The following is a 15,564-nucleotide window of genomic DNA, read 5'->3' as shown; positions in this document are numbered from 1 at the left end:
AGGAAAAAACTACCATGGAACAGAAGATGCACATAAATGGGAAACACTGAATGAGCAGTTTGAGAGATTGAAGTAACTGCCATGTGATCAAATAAAGAGGTGCCTTTTTTTTTTTTTACAAGAGAACAATCAACCACATCAAAGGTTGCACAGAGAAAAGAAGATTGTTGGGAATGGAATCATTGCTGTCTCAGTAAAGTGGTGGGGCAGAAACCAAATAAGCAAGCATACAGTGTAATGAATTCTTAGACATTTGTACACAAATTGGACTTAAAGGTGCATACATACTATTTGAAGTCCATCTGTGGAAAGCAAAGAGACTTCTAGTCCCAGAATCCACCAACAGAATAAAGTCAGGAAGGGATTGCTATACACAATGGACCTAAAATGGGTTGGTAAACAGTTCTTAGACATGGCTTCCTTTTTTTACATCTTTTCTACATAAGCCCAACTGAGTTTATGTTGAAAAGGAAAGTATATTCTTCCATAAACGCAATTTGGAGGAAAGATAATGAAAGGAGTAGATCTGTAAAATGAATACACATTTAAAGGGGTATTTTTCTTGAATTAACTTTTAGTATGACTTCATTTTTATTTTTTTGAGATTTTTAAAATATTTGCCTTTTGTTTAGCAGCTCTCTAGCCACTGGTTTGAATCAGAAATCTGAAAATGAATAGCAGATGGCCTATATAGAAAGATAAGCAATAAAAAGTAAAACATATAAGAGCAAGGGCACACGGGGCAGATTGTCAGCCTGTGGATTAGCGCAGACCACAATCTGTCCCTTGTGCCTTACCCTTGGCCTGCCAGGGACAGTAACCCAATCTTAAATCTGAAAAAAATTAAGCCAAATAATTGATACAACTATTATTTAAAATGAATACTAATGGAATGGTTGCTGAAAATAGAACATTCTATTACACACTACAAGTTAACTTATGTTTGCTACTTTTTTTTTTACCTAATGATTCAGTGGGACCCATGCCAAAATAATCATAAGTGATTCATGATTAAGCTCTTGCTAATAACATCTCCAGCTTTATTTTAACCTGTTGCCTTTTAAAAATTATATATATTATATACACTTAGGCTGGCAGATTCCACTTCCGCTAAAATTGCTTCTCTTACTGGAAATCTCTTCAAGGCTATACACGGTTCTGCACAACTGCATTTGGCATTACTTTGATCACTGCCACACTATTTGTAGCTCACATGTTGCCAGATCTGTCAGTGGATTAAATGAAGTTTTGGCATACACAATACAGAAGTTGTTGATATAAAGATGCAGTGATTTGATCAAAATTAATCAAAAATTGCATCTTCATCCAACACCAAAGGCACATAAAGGGGGCAACATTAGAACCACAGCATTCTGCTATATACACTGTGACCAATTATAAATCAGAATCAATACCACACCTTCCCTTATGTGGACCCAGGGAATGGACTGAAGTGTGTATGTGTGACTGTGTATAGTAAAATGATTGGATAATTCCTTTAACCAATGGAAACAGATTAAAGTTGGCCATACTCGGGCTGACCTTTGCAGTACTCTGTACAATCAGATGCATACTGTGCAAAGTGCCATATACATGTATGGTTACAGAAATACAAGAGAGGAGGTTAAACAATGTACCACATCATGGTCAGGGTGGCACCAGGAAAAAAACAGTGGATCAGAGGAGCTTGTGCCTGGGTTGGGGGAATCCTGAGTTGGCAACTCCAGTGGGCCTCAGACACCCCAGTACAACATTGGTAACAGTAAACCTCATATGGTGGCCCTTTTTACCTTTGGTAATATTTTTCATAGGCTGGCTTGCATTTTTTGGGATAAGCACCTCCTAACCAGGGAACGGCTCAATCCTTCACCCCCAACCAGCTTCATAGGAGAGAGATTGCTAAAACCACAGCACTGGTTCTCAAGGCTTGATCCTCCCACTGCTTGCAGCTTTTAAGGGAGAAAATTTGCCCAGACCATATATACATGTAAGGCCGACTGTCAAAATGATCAAAACAGCAGGAAGATGCTGTTTTCCTCAGATAATCCTCGATCCATGGGTTTTCTGGGTCATCAGTTTAAATGGCCCCTGACTTGTTACACATACCCAGTTGGAGAGTATAGTCAAAATTATCCAAACTGCCAGACCAAATCTGGGCATGAAAGTCCAGCTTAAGGCAAAAATTCTCAAACTGTGGTGTTGGTACCCAGGTGGTAGCAAAAGACTGGATGAAGGGTGGGAGTCTGAAGTGTATATTGAGCAATGCTGTATCTGCAAAGGCTACTTCTTAAAGAGACAAATGCACAGCCACAACCCTGTTTGACACCCAGAACCTACTTACCTTGCCCTGCAGCAGCCAAAAGCCAAACTTTCTGTATGGAAAAAAATACAACATTCGGCACTTAAGGTGCCCATACACCTTAAGATCCGCTCGCTTGGCGATGTCGCCAAGCGAGCGGATCTTCTCCCCATATCCCCCACCTACGGGTGTGCGATATCGGGAGAATCCAGGATAATCAATCATTTGGCCCTGGGTCCAAACGATCGAATTATAATGACGGGCATAGGCAAAGTCGGTCCGGGGACCACATCAACGAGCCAATACGGTCCCCGATCCGACTAGATTTTCTAACCTTCCCGATCGAGATCTGGCCGATTTCAGGTCAGATTTCGGTCGGGCAGGCCCGTCGGTAGTCCCCATACACGGGCCGATTATCTGCCGAAACGGTCTAAGGGGCCGATGTCGGCAGCTAGAATCGGCCCGTATATGGGGACCTTTAGGCTGATGCCACACAGGGCTGACTCTTGGCCTGTGGAAAACATGGCAGGGAATCAGCCCCACTGGCATCAGCCTCCTACTTTGCCTGCACCTGTAAGCATTGTATCTGCCAGGTGCAGGCACACGCTGCAGATATCAGCAAAGAAATGTGAGAATTTGTATTTCAGAGTCAATATCCGCTACATGTGCCTGTACCCAGGCTAACATTATGGTTCCAGGTGCAGGCAAGGTGGAGGGGTTCATTCCCGGTCTGCGTTTTTCCGCAGGCCAAGGATCAGCCCCTTGTGGCATCAGCCTTAAAGAGGGGTTTGCTTTATTTATTGATTTTGTATGATTATAGGGAAAGTAATTCTAAGCAACAAAAAACAGCACCAAATATAACTCCAGGACAGTCTGTGGGAATGCATGTAATTGTACTGCAGGCAGCTATCCACCACCTCTGTGGGAATGCTTACTGAGGCAAGGTTCTCATCTTATCCCTATTCTGGGTTAAATTCGAGGTGAGTGCTTCATTGTTGTTCTTGATGGTCCTGGAAGCTCAGCTTAAAACTTAATTATTAAAATAACTGTTTGCCCTTATAGATTTGAGCTTTAAATGGTTTATCTGTGTACTTCCTAAGGCTGATGCCACACATAACGTATGGCATATATTTTCAGCAAGCAGAAAAACACTTGCCAAAAATATCGCCACACGCTCCTACCTGTGCCTGCACCCGAATGAATGAAATACGCTCGGGTGCAAGCACATGTAGCTGATATCCGCCGAAGATACGAAGTCTTGCGGTTTTTTGATAGCTTTCAAGTGTATTTCATTCATTCGTGTGCAGGCACAAGGTAGGGTAGATCTAGTGTAGCGCGGGGTATTTTCCGCTTGCTAATAATATGCCAGTGTGGCATCAGCCTAAGGTTAAAACACGAGACTTCGGTAGGTTTATCAGCTACATGTGCCTGCGCCCGAGCGGATTTCATTCATTCAGGTACAGGCACAGGTAGGAGCATATGGTGATATTTTTGGCAAGTGTTTTTCTGCTTGCCAAAAATATACGCCATAGGCTATGTGTGGCATCAGCCTTAAGCAAACTTTATTTCTCACTGGTAACAACTCAAGCAAGCTATTTCTCAGGAGCGCTCAGCAAACTGATGACACACTGGAAGAGCAGGTGACTTTTATCAGCGACTCCCAGCAAGAGGGTGCTGTTTGCAGAGGAAAAAAACACAACTGTATAAAAGATATACTACTCCGCTCCACTGCAGCTCTTAACATAGATTTCCTCATCACCCACAGGGGCTTACAATCTGTAGTCCTTATAATCTCTCAAGACCTTGCGCCGCCAAAATATAAGAATAGCTAAATACATACCCACTACCTAAAGACACGTTGACCCCAAGTGATCATGAATAGTACAACTGCCAAGCCTAACGCCCAGGTCTAAGATCTGCCGGCAGCCTCTCCCAGCCCCACGTAATGTAAGGTTAGTGCATACAGACATATCTACTAATAGGATTAGGGTTTTGGATTTACGGCACCAAGTGACACACTAAAACTGATGCTGGACAGGAGGAACAGGAGAAACACCCACGGACAGTTCCCGTAAGAGTAAGGGAAGGCTTGGAACATAGGAGCATACTGTTAGAAGCCACGCGGTGCGCTTACCGACCTACGCCAATCCCGCTGTGACCTCAGCAGCGTCCCGAGCACAAGGTTCGATTGCCGATGCCTCAGTAGGCCTACTGAACGGTTACAGAATCAGCACGCCTGTAACCATGGCAACTACACGCTTCCGGGTGCTTGGTCGAGGACCAATCAGATAAGGGCTTGTAAAATGCGTGCATGCGGGGGCTAATGGTTTGCTGGAATTCTGTGTGGAGTATGCTGGGAGAGAGGGAGTTGCTATAAACAGGCATCTTAAACAACATTTTTAGGATGAATATAGTAGTCAGAGAAAGGATATAGTCTGAAGGCAAATTGTAATTTGGATTTCTATTCACCCCATGGCTGTGTCACGCTTTAATGTTGTATTTACCTGCTCGGCAGATGGGGGGAAGTTTGAGTGATGCTGCGCACTGGGATGTCAGTCTGTACCTGTGGAGCTCTAGTTGGGCTGTTAGCAATGTTTCTTGGATACGCTTGGGTTACACTGACGTTACAGAAAGCTGAATAGTGAAATTAAGCAGGTTGGTGCCGCTCCCTTAAAGTGCTATTACCCTTAATGTCAAATACTGCAGGCAGATTTCCAGCAATTGGTATGTGCAAATATATTTCCCTTTAGTGTTCTACAGGTGACTGCTTTCCCTCAACTTCATCAATACGCTTTCCTTCAGTTTTAAAGGAATACCTTCATGGGAAAACATATTTTTTTTCAAAACACATCAGTTAATAGGGCTTCTCCAGCAGAATCCTGCATTGAAATTCGTTTTTCAAAAACACAGATTTTTTTATGACTATGAAGATTCTCATTCATGTTTGTAGGTCATGGTATAGTATAAATAAATCTAAAGCAACTGGACTTGTTAAGTAATCATTGAAGACGTTTCACTACTCATCCTCTTCAGTTTCTTAAAGGGGGTGTAAAGTCAGAAATCCTACTCCTTGGGGCACATTTACTTACCCACGAACGGGCCGAATGCGTCCGATTGCGTTTTTTTCGTAATGATCGGTATTTGGCGATTTTTCGGAAAATTATCGCGACTTTTTCGTTGCCATTCCGAATGTTGCGCAAAATCTGGCAATTTTTTCGTAGCGCTAAAACTTGCGCGAAAAGTCACGCCTTTTTCGTAGCTATTCCGAAAGTTACGCAAAATGTTGCGATTTTTTCGTAGCGTTCGGATTCATTCAAGCTTCAATATGGTGACTTTTCTTGTGCCAGGTTGGAGCTGCAGGGTGCCATTGAGTCCTATGGGAGGTTTCCAAAATCATGCTAAGTCTGAAAGTTTCGCCCGCCGCTTACGAGCGCTCAATACAAAAAAGTCGCGACTAGATACGAGCGAATCGTAATGGCTACGAAAAACTCGTGTTTTTTCGCGAAAATCGTATTGGTAACGAAAAAGTCGCGACAATTTCGCAAAAAATACGAAAAAGTCGCAAAATGTTCGTTTTCCAATCGGAATTTTTCCAATTCGGATTCGAATTCGTGTCTTAGTAAATCAGCCCCCTTGTGTGTGTTTTTTAGACCACATGAAATAAATTTGGAATATTAACCCATTAAATATTCTCACCGTTTTAATTAGAATTCTAAGGGGCACAGTTTAAAAAACGTCCGAAAAGCGTCCGAATGCGCTTTTTTCGTAATGATCGGTATTTTGTGACTTTTTTGCGAATTGTCGCGAATCTTTCGAGCGCTCAAAACGAAAAAGTTGCGACAATTTGCAAAAGTAATGGCTATGAAAAAGTCGCGACAATTCACAAAAGTCATAATGGCTATGAAAAAGTTGAGACAATTCACGAAAGTCATATTGGCTATGAAAAAGTTGCGACAATTCACGAAAGTCATATTGGCTATGAAAAAGTTGCGACAATTCACGAAATTTGTAATGGCTATGAAAAGGTCGCGACAATTCGCGCAAGTCGTAACGGTTACGGAAAAGTCGCGACATTTTACGAAAAAGTCGTAACGGCGACGAAAAAATCACAAAAAATACGAAAAAGTTGCAAAATGTTCGTTTTCCAATCTGAATTTTTCTCATTCGGATTCGTGGATTAGTAAATCAGCCCGTTAGTGTTTTGCATCTTATGCTATTCCCTAAAATGAACTCTTATCACAGCTCCTGGAAACCTACAGGGCCAGTGGCAGTCCTGATGTGAAATAAAGCAGGGGGTCTGCTCTGTACCAGACTTGAAAAAAACAGCTCTGTGTAATCTGCATGTCCAATGTAAACATTTACTGTATGTGGTGCCAGGGGCGGGCCAAGCCGACCGGGCACCCTAGGCAACCCGGTCGGCCAACTCCGCCCACCTCCCGCCCCCCCGAACGGCGCATGTGCGCCAAAGCACAGGAAGCGGTGCAGGGGGGTGGGGCGATTAGATCGGTCATTGCCTCCACCGCTAATGACAAGCACTAGGGGTAGGCAGGAGAGGCTCCTGCCTGGCGCCCCTCAATCGTTGCGCCCTAGGCAGCTGCCTCTACCCCTAGTTCCGGCCCTGTGTGGTGCTTTAGAAATACACGTTAATAACTTGTGTGGTCTGCATAAAACTTTGAAGTGTTTAATTTAAATTTGCAAAGTAAGGCCTAATAGTTCAGACACAAACTAATTGGAACTGTTGGGCCTGATCATGCACCAAGCCTGACCTAGTGTAAAGGATTCCTGGAAAGATGGCAGCCATCTATCCTGCCATAAATAACCCCAAGCCATTGCCATTTTTAAAGAATTGGAGCTATTAGCACAAGCCTTGTATATGAGGTAAGATATTAAAGTCACTGGGAGGTTACTGACAACATTACCATTCTGAGCCCTTTAAAAATGTGCTTTAATTGTTGCTGAGATACTGCTATATTGTTAGTTGTGTTCATTTAAATAAAAGTATGGTTGCTGCCATTTCTGAGAAATAAATACCAGGACTCCTGCCTCTGTTATCTTTCATCCATATTAATAATATTAGCATCAAGTATAATATTTACCAGCCAGGCTGGAGTGCTTGCATTTGTACAAACACTAAAAATATTTCATCAGTTTCATCAGGTACTTTGAAAGTAGCCATATGTTGGCCTGCATAGGTTACCAACTTGCCCACTCCAAACTGAGCCAGCAGCAAATTGGCCCCTGTATGGGGCCAGCCAAACAGCTTGAATCCTATGGCAGTAGAATGAAAAATATTATGCATCTAGAAATGAATATGTAATACTGTGGGGGGGGGGGGTTTAAATAATATACCGTATACCAAAAGTATACAAAGCCCAAGAGCAAGACACAGCTGTACATGTTACTTTGCTTACAACACCCATATTAATGTCTTTAGGTTTCCTCGACATATACTCTCTCCATTTCTTTGAGCTGCGTTGAAGTGCCGATGGATTTGGCATTCGTTGCTCGCACCTCCCCCCTGGACGCACGCAAATCCTCAAGGGGGGGCGCAACGAATGCCAGTGAGTTACATCTAACTGAAGTTACATCTCACTGAAGTTACATGTTTATTACATCAAATCCATATACTCGAGTATAAGCTGAGGGTGACTTTTTCAGCACACTTTTGGTGCTGAAAAACTCAGCTTATACTCGAGTATATACGGTAAATTATTTTTTGTGTTCATCTAGCAAACTAAACATTACAGATTGTTATGAGACGTTTTTCGAAGATGGTATCACTTTAAGCATAGTGTTTCAGCCACGTTAGTCACAGAAAAGAGATCATAATCGTAGCTAAATGGGGAGGGTGGACTAGTATCTCCATTTAATTTGCTGATATGAAATCCTCTGTTAATGAGAGATTGTACCAATCACTGCACATCTGTCTTGAGGGAATGATTGTAGGTACAACAGATTTAGGACCTTGCCCCTTTCATCTTTTGCTTTTAGGATTATTAGGCGCTGTTGGCGGAAGCTTAGATTAGACAAACATCTGTGCAGTGATTCCCCAAATCTGTCTAATTGAGACTGAAAACTAAAAATGAAGGATTCAAAGAACTTGTTTCCCTGTAAATCTAGATAAGCAGTCTCCAGAGCAGCCCAGACATACAGCTGTTTGGGGGCCTCCCAAACCTTTCCCTATTGTTCAGCTCACTGGACACCAAAGAATAACAGACATAAAAGAATTTACAGAATCCTTCCTCCTGTGCACAGTCTTAACGTGTGATATTTTATTATCCAGTTAGTCAGATTTCATCATTATTATTGCCTTTATCTCTGTAATAAGAAAACAGTAGCCTGTACTTGATCATGATTTAAGCTAGCATAAATCTATATTGGTGTCAACATATTCCTATTGCGTTTAATTTCAAATGTTTTTTTTTACTAGACTAAAGGTATGGGTGATCCAAATGACAGAAATACTTTAAGTTGGAAAACCAAGTATTCTCAATTAACAGATCCCATGCAATATACAGTACATACAAAGGCATCTGCAGTTATTACACACTTAATTAAATTGCTCACAGAGGTATCGGAGTAGTTCATGACTAGCCATAAGAATATGTACAGGTATGGGACCCATTATCCAGAAAGTTTGAGACCTGGGGTTTTCTGGATAATGGGTCTTTATGTAATTTGGATCTCCATACCTTAAGTCTATTAAAAAAAAAATCATATAAGCATTAAATAAGCACAATAGGATTGTTTTGCCTCCAATAAATATTAATTACTGTATATCTTAGTTGGGATCAAAATACTGCTTTATTATTACAGAGGAAAAGGGAAATCATTTTTAAGAATTTGAATTATTTGATTAAAACACACTCTGTGGAAGATGGTCTTCCCGTAATTTGGTTCTGGCTGGAAAACAAGTTTCTGGATACCAGGTCCCATACCTGGACAATGTTAGTAATTGCTCTTATATATGTTAATGTTTACTGCAAAAACAAATTAATAGCAAACAAATAGTCTTAATACTGAAGCACCCTGTAAATGGTCTGACAATGTTGGTAATCCTATCCTAATTTTATCATGTTTTCTGTTATATGTATTAAATTACCTTTTTTCTATTGGTTGGCCTCCAAAAACATATATTCTGCAGCATTATCAGGCACCGTGGAGTATCATCTCCAGAGGGGGACTAGGGGGTTTGCATACTAGCTGCCTGCAACCACCAACGGCCCACCTAGCACTAGCCTTTTACATGCTATGGTCAATTTATCAGGAGCCAATCACAACTTGTAAGTTTGAGGCAATGATTAAACACTATGTCAAATTGTCTATAATTTACGGTACCCATGACCCATCACTCAAGCCCATTCAACAATAATGGAAGTAACATCTGCCAAGGGAAACACAATTCTTTCCTATACAGGAATGTAACTATTTAGCCAGCAGTAGTGTAAGAGATTGGGTCACAGAGGAAGTCTGATGAGTGGGCACAGAATACTGGCAGGGTGGTACAGGCCTACATGCACTTTTCTGAAGTGGACAGAAGCACAGAAAAGAGCAAACAGCCGAGTGAGGTAAAGTTATGTGTTTCACTTTGTGTCTGTCATGAAATAATGGTAGAAGGCTGTGGGGTGAGACTGTGCCAATAAATGCTGGGGTGGGACAGACTGCCTTCAAATTCCAGCTCTGTTATATTATTGAATGCTATATAATATATCTTCAATCAAACTTTATGTAATAAAATATTTTTGCTTTTAAAGTAGGTGTAATAATGGGCATGTTGGCGGGCATCAGTGGGCAGGACTTTTTGAGGGCACACCGGATACCATTGCTCCAGCATTTTTACCTGTTTCAACCACTGGTAAGATCCAAGTGTTGCAAGAATATTTGTCCACCTATTTGTTAAGATTGCACTTCTATCTGTTAAGTGCATTTTGCATAGCTTTTCCTTAAAAAGAATGTAAGAAAAGGGATGAAGAGAGAAACTCGCAGAAAGGAGTAGGATGAGTAGTGAGGTTTAGGAAATGATCCAAGATTAATGGGCCTCAGGAGAAAGGAGAGCAGATGTGAAAACTGGACTGGGGAAGACAGGGTGCCACAGAATAACTCACTGTTCCTTGCTCATACACTATTGCACCCCTACCTCTTCGCTGACAAAGTGACCAACAATAAAAACAGCTTACTGTCAGTCTGAAGCCCTCTAGTGGTTAAAGGTAAAACTCACCACATCTTCCCCTTTCAGCCAGTGTAAGTAAGAAAAAATAAAGCAATACTGTAACATTAACAAACAGTTATAACATGCATAAAAATGTTGTAAGCGGGACTCAGAATCAAATCTCAAGTCAGAATCTCAAAGTAGGACTTTAGCATTGTACACTTAGACACAATGGTTTGCGAATAACTCAACTGGATAAAGTTACTTCTTGGCTTTCTCGCTCCTGGCTGTTGTTGGACAGACTACCTGTTGCAGGCATTGCCTCAGAATGAGAGAGCTGTTGTGTTGCACCTGTTGTGCCATCATTGGTTTCACTGTCCTAGGCAGATGGTATCTGTTCTGGAATCTGTAGATGTCTGCGATTCCTATAAAATGTCCATCCTGCAACTGTACGAATCGCACATGACCTTGGTCTCAGTCTGTGAATTACATTGGTGGGTACTTCCGAAGATCTGGAACATTGAAAACAAAGTCTACTCCTGCCAAAGGTGGGAGTTCTCTGGAATTTTTGGCATGAACTTCATTTCTCTTGGTTCTGAAATTAAGCTTTTTGACCCCTAAACTTGTGAGCATGAGTGTCGCAGTACACGTTTAACAGATTCCAGTATGGTGACCCCCTGTGACAACTTTGAAGGCTTGGATCAGTACTACTATAGAGATGCTGAACCTTTAGGCTGGTACAATAAGTTCAGTATATAAAAACTGGAATTTCTAGCCATATTCATTTTTAGTGATTCATTTTCCTTTAACACTTTTTAAATTGTCTTACTGCAGTTAGCTACATTGCCCAGATGAACATATTACTCCAGCCCAGGAGAATTACACCCTATGAATATATAAAGATATATAAATAAAATACATAGCTTACATTTCTGACTGCCATGCACAAGGTTTGTGTCCAGATTTGCTTGAACATTTTGTTCACAACATCTCAGGTCAATTAGTTATTCAGGCGCTCTCTTCACCTTACATGACCATGCCAGCTAACAGCACAGGCAGCCATGGCCATTTTTATATTTAAAGGAATAACCTTTATTTTGTATTTTTTTTTTTTTTTTTTTTTTTTAATAAAAGCAGTCTGGTGATTGGTTTTACTGTAGTAGTTGGCACTTCTGTGATACTGCCCTGCATTTTTAATACCTGCATGCTTTATAAGGCTGCTGCTAGTAGTGCTGTTAAAGAAGCTTTCAAATTTCAGAAGTAATTATAAATCAGTTTCTTTTCTATTGTTGATTAGGGACCCTAATCTATAATCTTTTATATTTGGATAGCTACTACGACAATGATGGCTTATTATTTTGCTTTATAAAAGGACTGCATGTTTAACTCTGCCCCCTCTTATAACCCATTCATGAAGATCACCAGCAGATCAAACTGACAGTCACATAGCTTCCAACTTTAGAGAGCCAATATAGGACACTAAGTACACACTCATATTTGGGCTACACTAGTTTTGAAATATTGCATCATTTAGAATATTAATGTTCTTAATTCTGACCCACATGGTTATAGGATATCGGTCAGATCGGTCCAATGGAAGCCTGGCTGTAATTGCTATCTGGGTGTCATAAACACTATGATTATAGATTTAGACAGTACAAAAAAATGTCTAGCTAAATCTAGCTAATGTGTTCTGATTTAATTCAGTAGGACCTGAGCAGCCTTGTGTTCTCTAAGCCTTGTTCAGCTTGAACAAAACTGTGCCATGATGCAACTGGTCCCATTGAGTAGAGTATAACTGGCTGCAATTCTGACCCTAAGCAAGTAGATACCTATTTAGTCCAACTGACTCACACTGGAGTGACACACAATAAGGTACTGTGTATAAAGCCTTAGTTCTTTGGAATTTGTCAGTCATGCTTTTTGCTTCGATAGGTCTGGCCAACTTTTTCCTCATAGGACTGCTCTATACTGAAATTGCAGTGCTATAAAAAGATGTCAGTACATCCCAGAAGTAAGGCTGGTGGGGCTACAAAATAAAGAGGCTGATTTACAAACATGGTTTTAAAATAGCAACCAATAAGCAACTGTCTGCTGCAAATTGGAAAACAATCTCACTGGTTGCTTTTGGCTTCTGCTCTTGTCCAATTTAGTACCTTTGTTTAAGAATTATCTCCAATTCCAAATATTCTTTCATCAGTTCCATTTTTTTTCTTTTTTGTCACCATTTTCTCTGCCACACCCATTTAAATATTCTCACCGTTATTTGCCAACTTTGCTTTTGTGATTTATATTAGTTCTGTATTATCTCACACATGCTGCTGCACTTGATATAGTATTAATTGTTGCATATGTCACTATCTGTTTAGACTGGATGGATATCAGTTAATTGGTGTAGAAAACATTCTCTCCAGAGATGCCGTTGCCAGTGTGCTTAGCAAAAGTGGTCACAGATCTGCTTCTCTAGTGATCAGGGCAGAGATGTTTGCCTACTTTGCCCTAAATTAACCTTAAGATCCAGAAAATGACCCCTTGTGACTGACAATACTGATATAAAACTGAAGGGTGCAGTAGTTTACATTTAACTCATCAAAATCAGCTATCCCAAGAGTGTGCAGTTAGGATATGGTTACATAAAATATAACAATTATACAATAATGTCACCAGCTATTAAAAAATTTGAATATTTGAAACCCATAATGGTGACCTAATAAAATGTTTCTAGGTAGTACCTTTTGGAGACTACTGTTTCACAAGTTCCTATTAAGTTTTTTATTAGATTGTAGTCATGTTGCTAACTGATGCACAGGTATCGGCTATATGAATCAAAATGATCCCCAGGGCCTTACCCACTACCCAATCATCATCTTTCTCCTTAAATAAAATGAGGGCATTTCACATTACTTAAACATGAATCATTTGAGAATGATCTGCATGTTGTTTGATTGTGGACTGCTTTAATGTCCTAACTTATGTTTTGCAATACTTAAAAACAGAGGCTAGTACACACTAAAAAAAAAAAAAAAAAAAAAGAAAACCAGGCAGCATTTTCTATCTTTATTTTTTTTATTGGAAAACAGACCATTGGGATAGTAACATTAAATCCAGGACACTGAGCTGCTACAGACAGGGCTTAGGGAAGCAAATGGTGGCACACATTTAACAAGCAGCTGCAGTGGTGTGTGGCTGATGGCCACATACAACATGACATCTGACACTGAATATTCACCTGCAAAAGAAACAATACAGTTCTCAGGAATTTTGACAGCAGGAATGCAACTTTTAGTTTTACTATAAGTCAAATCTATTTCATTGGAGCACCAGTACCTTCTAATCTAAGCATATTCTCTGAATATAGTACCTTCTTTGTTGCAAAAAAATAATAAAAGGTTTTGACTAGAGTCTAAAAATCCATATTCTTGCTAGGAATGCTGTGGTAATATAAGAAAGAAGAATACCTGCGTTTCTAGTCATCAATGTATTCAAATGGCTCTGGCGGTTCAGGTTCTTGCTCTTCCTCCTCTATCTTAGGCCCATGAGCCGCAACAGGTTCTACCAGTTGTTCCTCCTCTTCACTTGTGTCTCGCAGAATGATAATACCACCAATAGAAAGCTGTAAAAATAGGGAGAATCGTTTGCAAAAGCAGTGGCTGGAGTAAGGGCAAAGACACACAGAGCTACTAGTAGCAGCTGCTTGTTGTGGCTACTAAGATAGACAATGCTGATCATTTACCGATAATTGTCTCTACGTGTATTTTAGCAGAGGTAGTTCTCATTATTGTCTATGGCAGGGTATTTTCTGTCGTATAGTAGCCATGAAAAAGTAGCTGCTACTAGTAGCTCAGTGTGTCTTCACCCTAAGGGTTCAACAGAGAGGTTTAGAATGATTATCCATTTACAGTTTACTTTCCCTACTATCATATTCATATTCCACCGCTATATGCACACTTACATTTTCACCAATGTCCCTTGGCTCGTATTGCATTTACTCCTTCCTCCTAGTATGTACACAGCTAAACTCTTCACTTACAAACACTCTATTACACTCACCGGCTTAAAGGGCTGATAGCGAGTGCCCTCAGGCATGCTGAGCACTTTCAGTTGAGCTGGCATCACCCGAGCAGGGTTCTCAAGAAGCTGAAAGTTTGGTTCTGGCTCTTTCTTCTTCTCTTCTTTCTTTTCAGTTTCATCCTGCAAATAAAATAACAATATAATAAAATAATTAAGATAGCATGTTTTAAATCTATGAGCATAGATATCAGTTTGATGTCATAAGAAGTTTGTTACATTTTCAAGTCTATGTCTTGCAGCACAAAATGCATAAGGCTTTTTATGGACAATACGACTTAATATTTTAATTTAACTTGTCCACGTTTGGATTATTAAGTGTCAGCTCCTTTATTGTGCATTTGGTCAAATCTGCTGCCCCAATCCAACATTACTACTGATGAGTCTATAGACTTTCTACCAAGGGGTTATTCTTTTTTTAATACTCCTTATAGGTCAACAACTTTCCTTCAACCTAAAACGCAGAGCTGCATTGAAGTCATAGACTTTTTACTGTGGTCTGGCAGTGTGACAGCAGTGCTGAGACAAGAAGATTCCTACATGAAGTAGCTGGCATTGTGCTGGGTCACAAAGAGTAGGATTTGCCAAAGGCAAATAAACTGGCAGCACATTCAGATCATAACTAGAAACTGCATTGTTTCAAAAAAAAAAGTTTGTGGAACAAGTTGTGACCCACAGAATTTCTTGAAGACACCCAGCAGTGCATCTAAGGGCATGTTTGACTAGACAATAATTAAAAAGGATGTTCACATTTATGCAAGCAACTCTGATAAAGTAGAACTATTGCAAAAAATGAAAATTTAATAGAAGCTTCATCATAGTGAAATAAGAAACTTTCTAAATACAACCAATTAAATGTTGTGTACAGTTTATGAAATAATCAAGTTACTTTTCCCTATATTACTCTCAGCAGCTATTGTCAATCACTCTTAATGTAGTGATCTGAGTCAGATTTTGATTTACGGTTAGGTCTAATACATCCTTTGGGAGGGTTACACCCTTTGCCCAGATGTATTTTAGAACTCACTCATTCAAAATAACTGGCTCC

The 15,564-nt window shown here is 40.2% G+C and overlaps 2 protein-coding genes across 5 annotated transcripts in view; both read right to left on the bottom strand.

Annotated features, from left to right (window-relative positions):
- armc9 (armadillo repeat containing 9) overlaps positions 1-4,887 on the bottom strand; it is a 77,175-nt gene extending 72,288 nt beyond the window's left edge. For 2 of the 4 annotated variants that reach the window (XM_012962526.3, XM_012962525.3), the window contains exon 1: positions 4,438-4,567. The gene's annotated coding sequence lies outside the window, so the exon portion shown is untranslated. Of the gene's footprint in view, positions 1-4,433; positions 4,568-4,803 lie in introns of those variants that run through there. The other 2 variants (XM_012962524.3, XM_012962522.3) reach the window with 2 other exon arrangements.
- An 8,604-nt stretch (positions 4,888-13,491) lies between these two features.
- The window catches only part of psmd1 (proteasome 26S subunit, non-ATPase 1), a 55,421-nt gene continuing 53,348 nt past the window's right edge, over positions 13,492-15,564 (bottom strand). The window contains exons 23-25 of the mRNA XM_012962858.3: positions 14,499-14,639; positions 13,907-14,061; positions 13,492-13,677 (exon numbers count right to left, since the gene is read on the bottom strand). Coding sequence (XP_012818312.1) covers positions 13,915-14,061; positions 14,499-14,639 — 288 coding nt within the window. The 3' untranslated portion in view covers positions 13,492-13,677; positions 13,907-13,914. The remainder of the gene's footprint in view (positions 13,678-13,906; positions 14,062-14,498; positions 14,640-15,564) is intronic.

The sequence above is a fragment of the Xenopus tropicalis genome, chromosome 5, assembly GCF_000004195.4.
Source record: "Xenopus tropicalis strain Nigerian chromosome 5, UCB_Xtro_10.0, whole genome shotgun sequence".
Lineage (NCBI taxonomy): Eukaryota > Metazoa > Chordata > Amphibia > Anura > Pipidae > Xenopus > Xenopus tropicalis.
The sequence above is the reverse complement of the archived record's forward strand: the minus strand, read 5'-3'. Positions and strand labels throughout refer to the sequence as shown.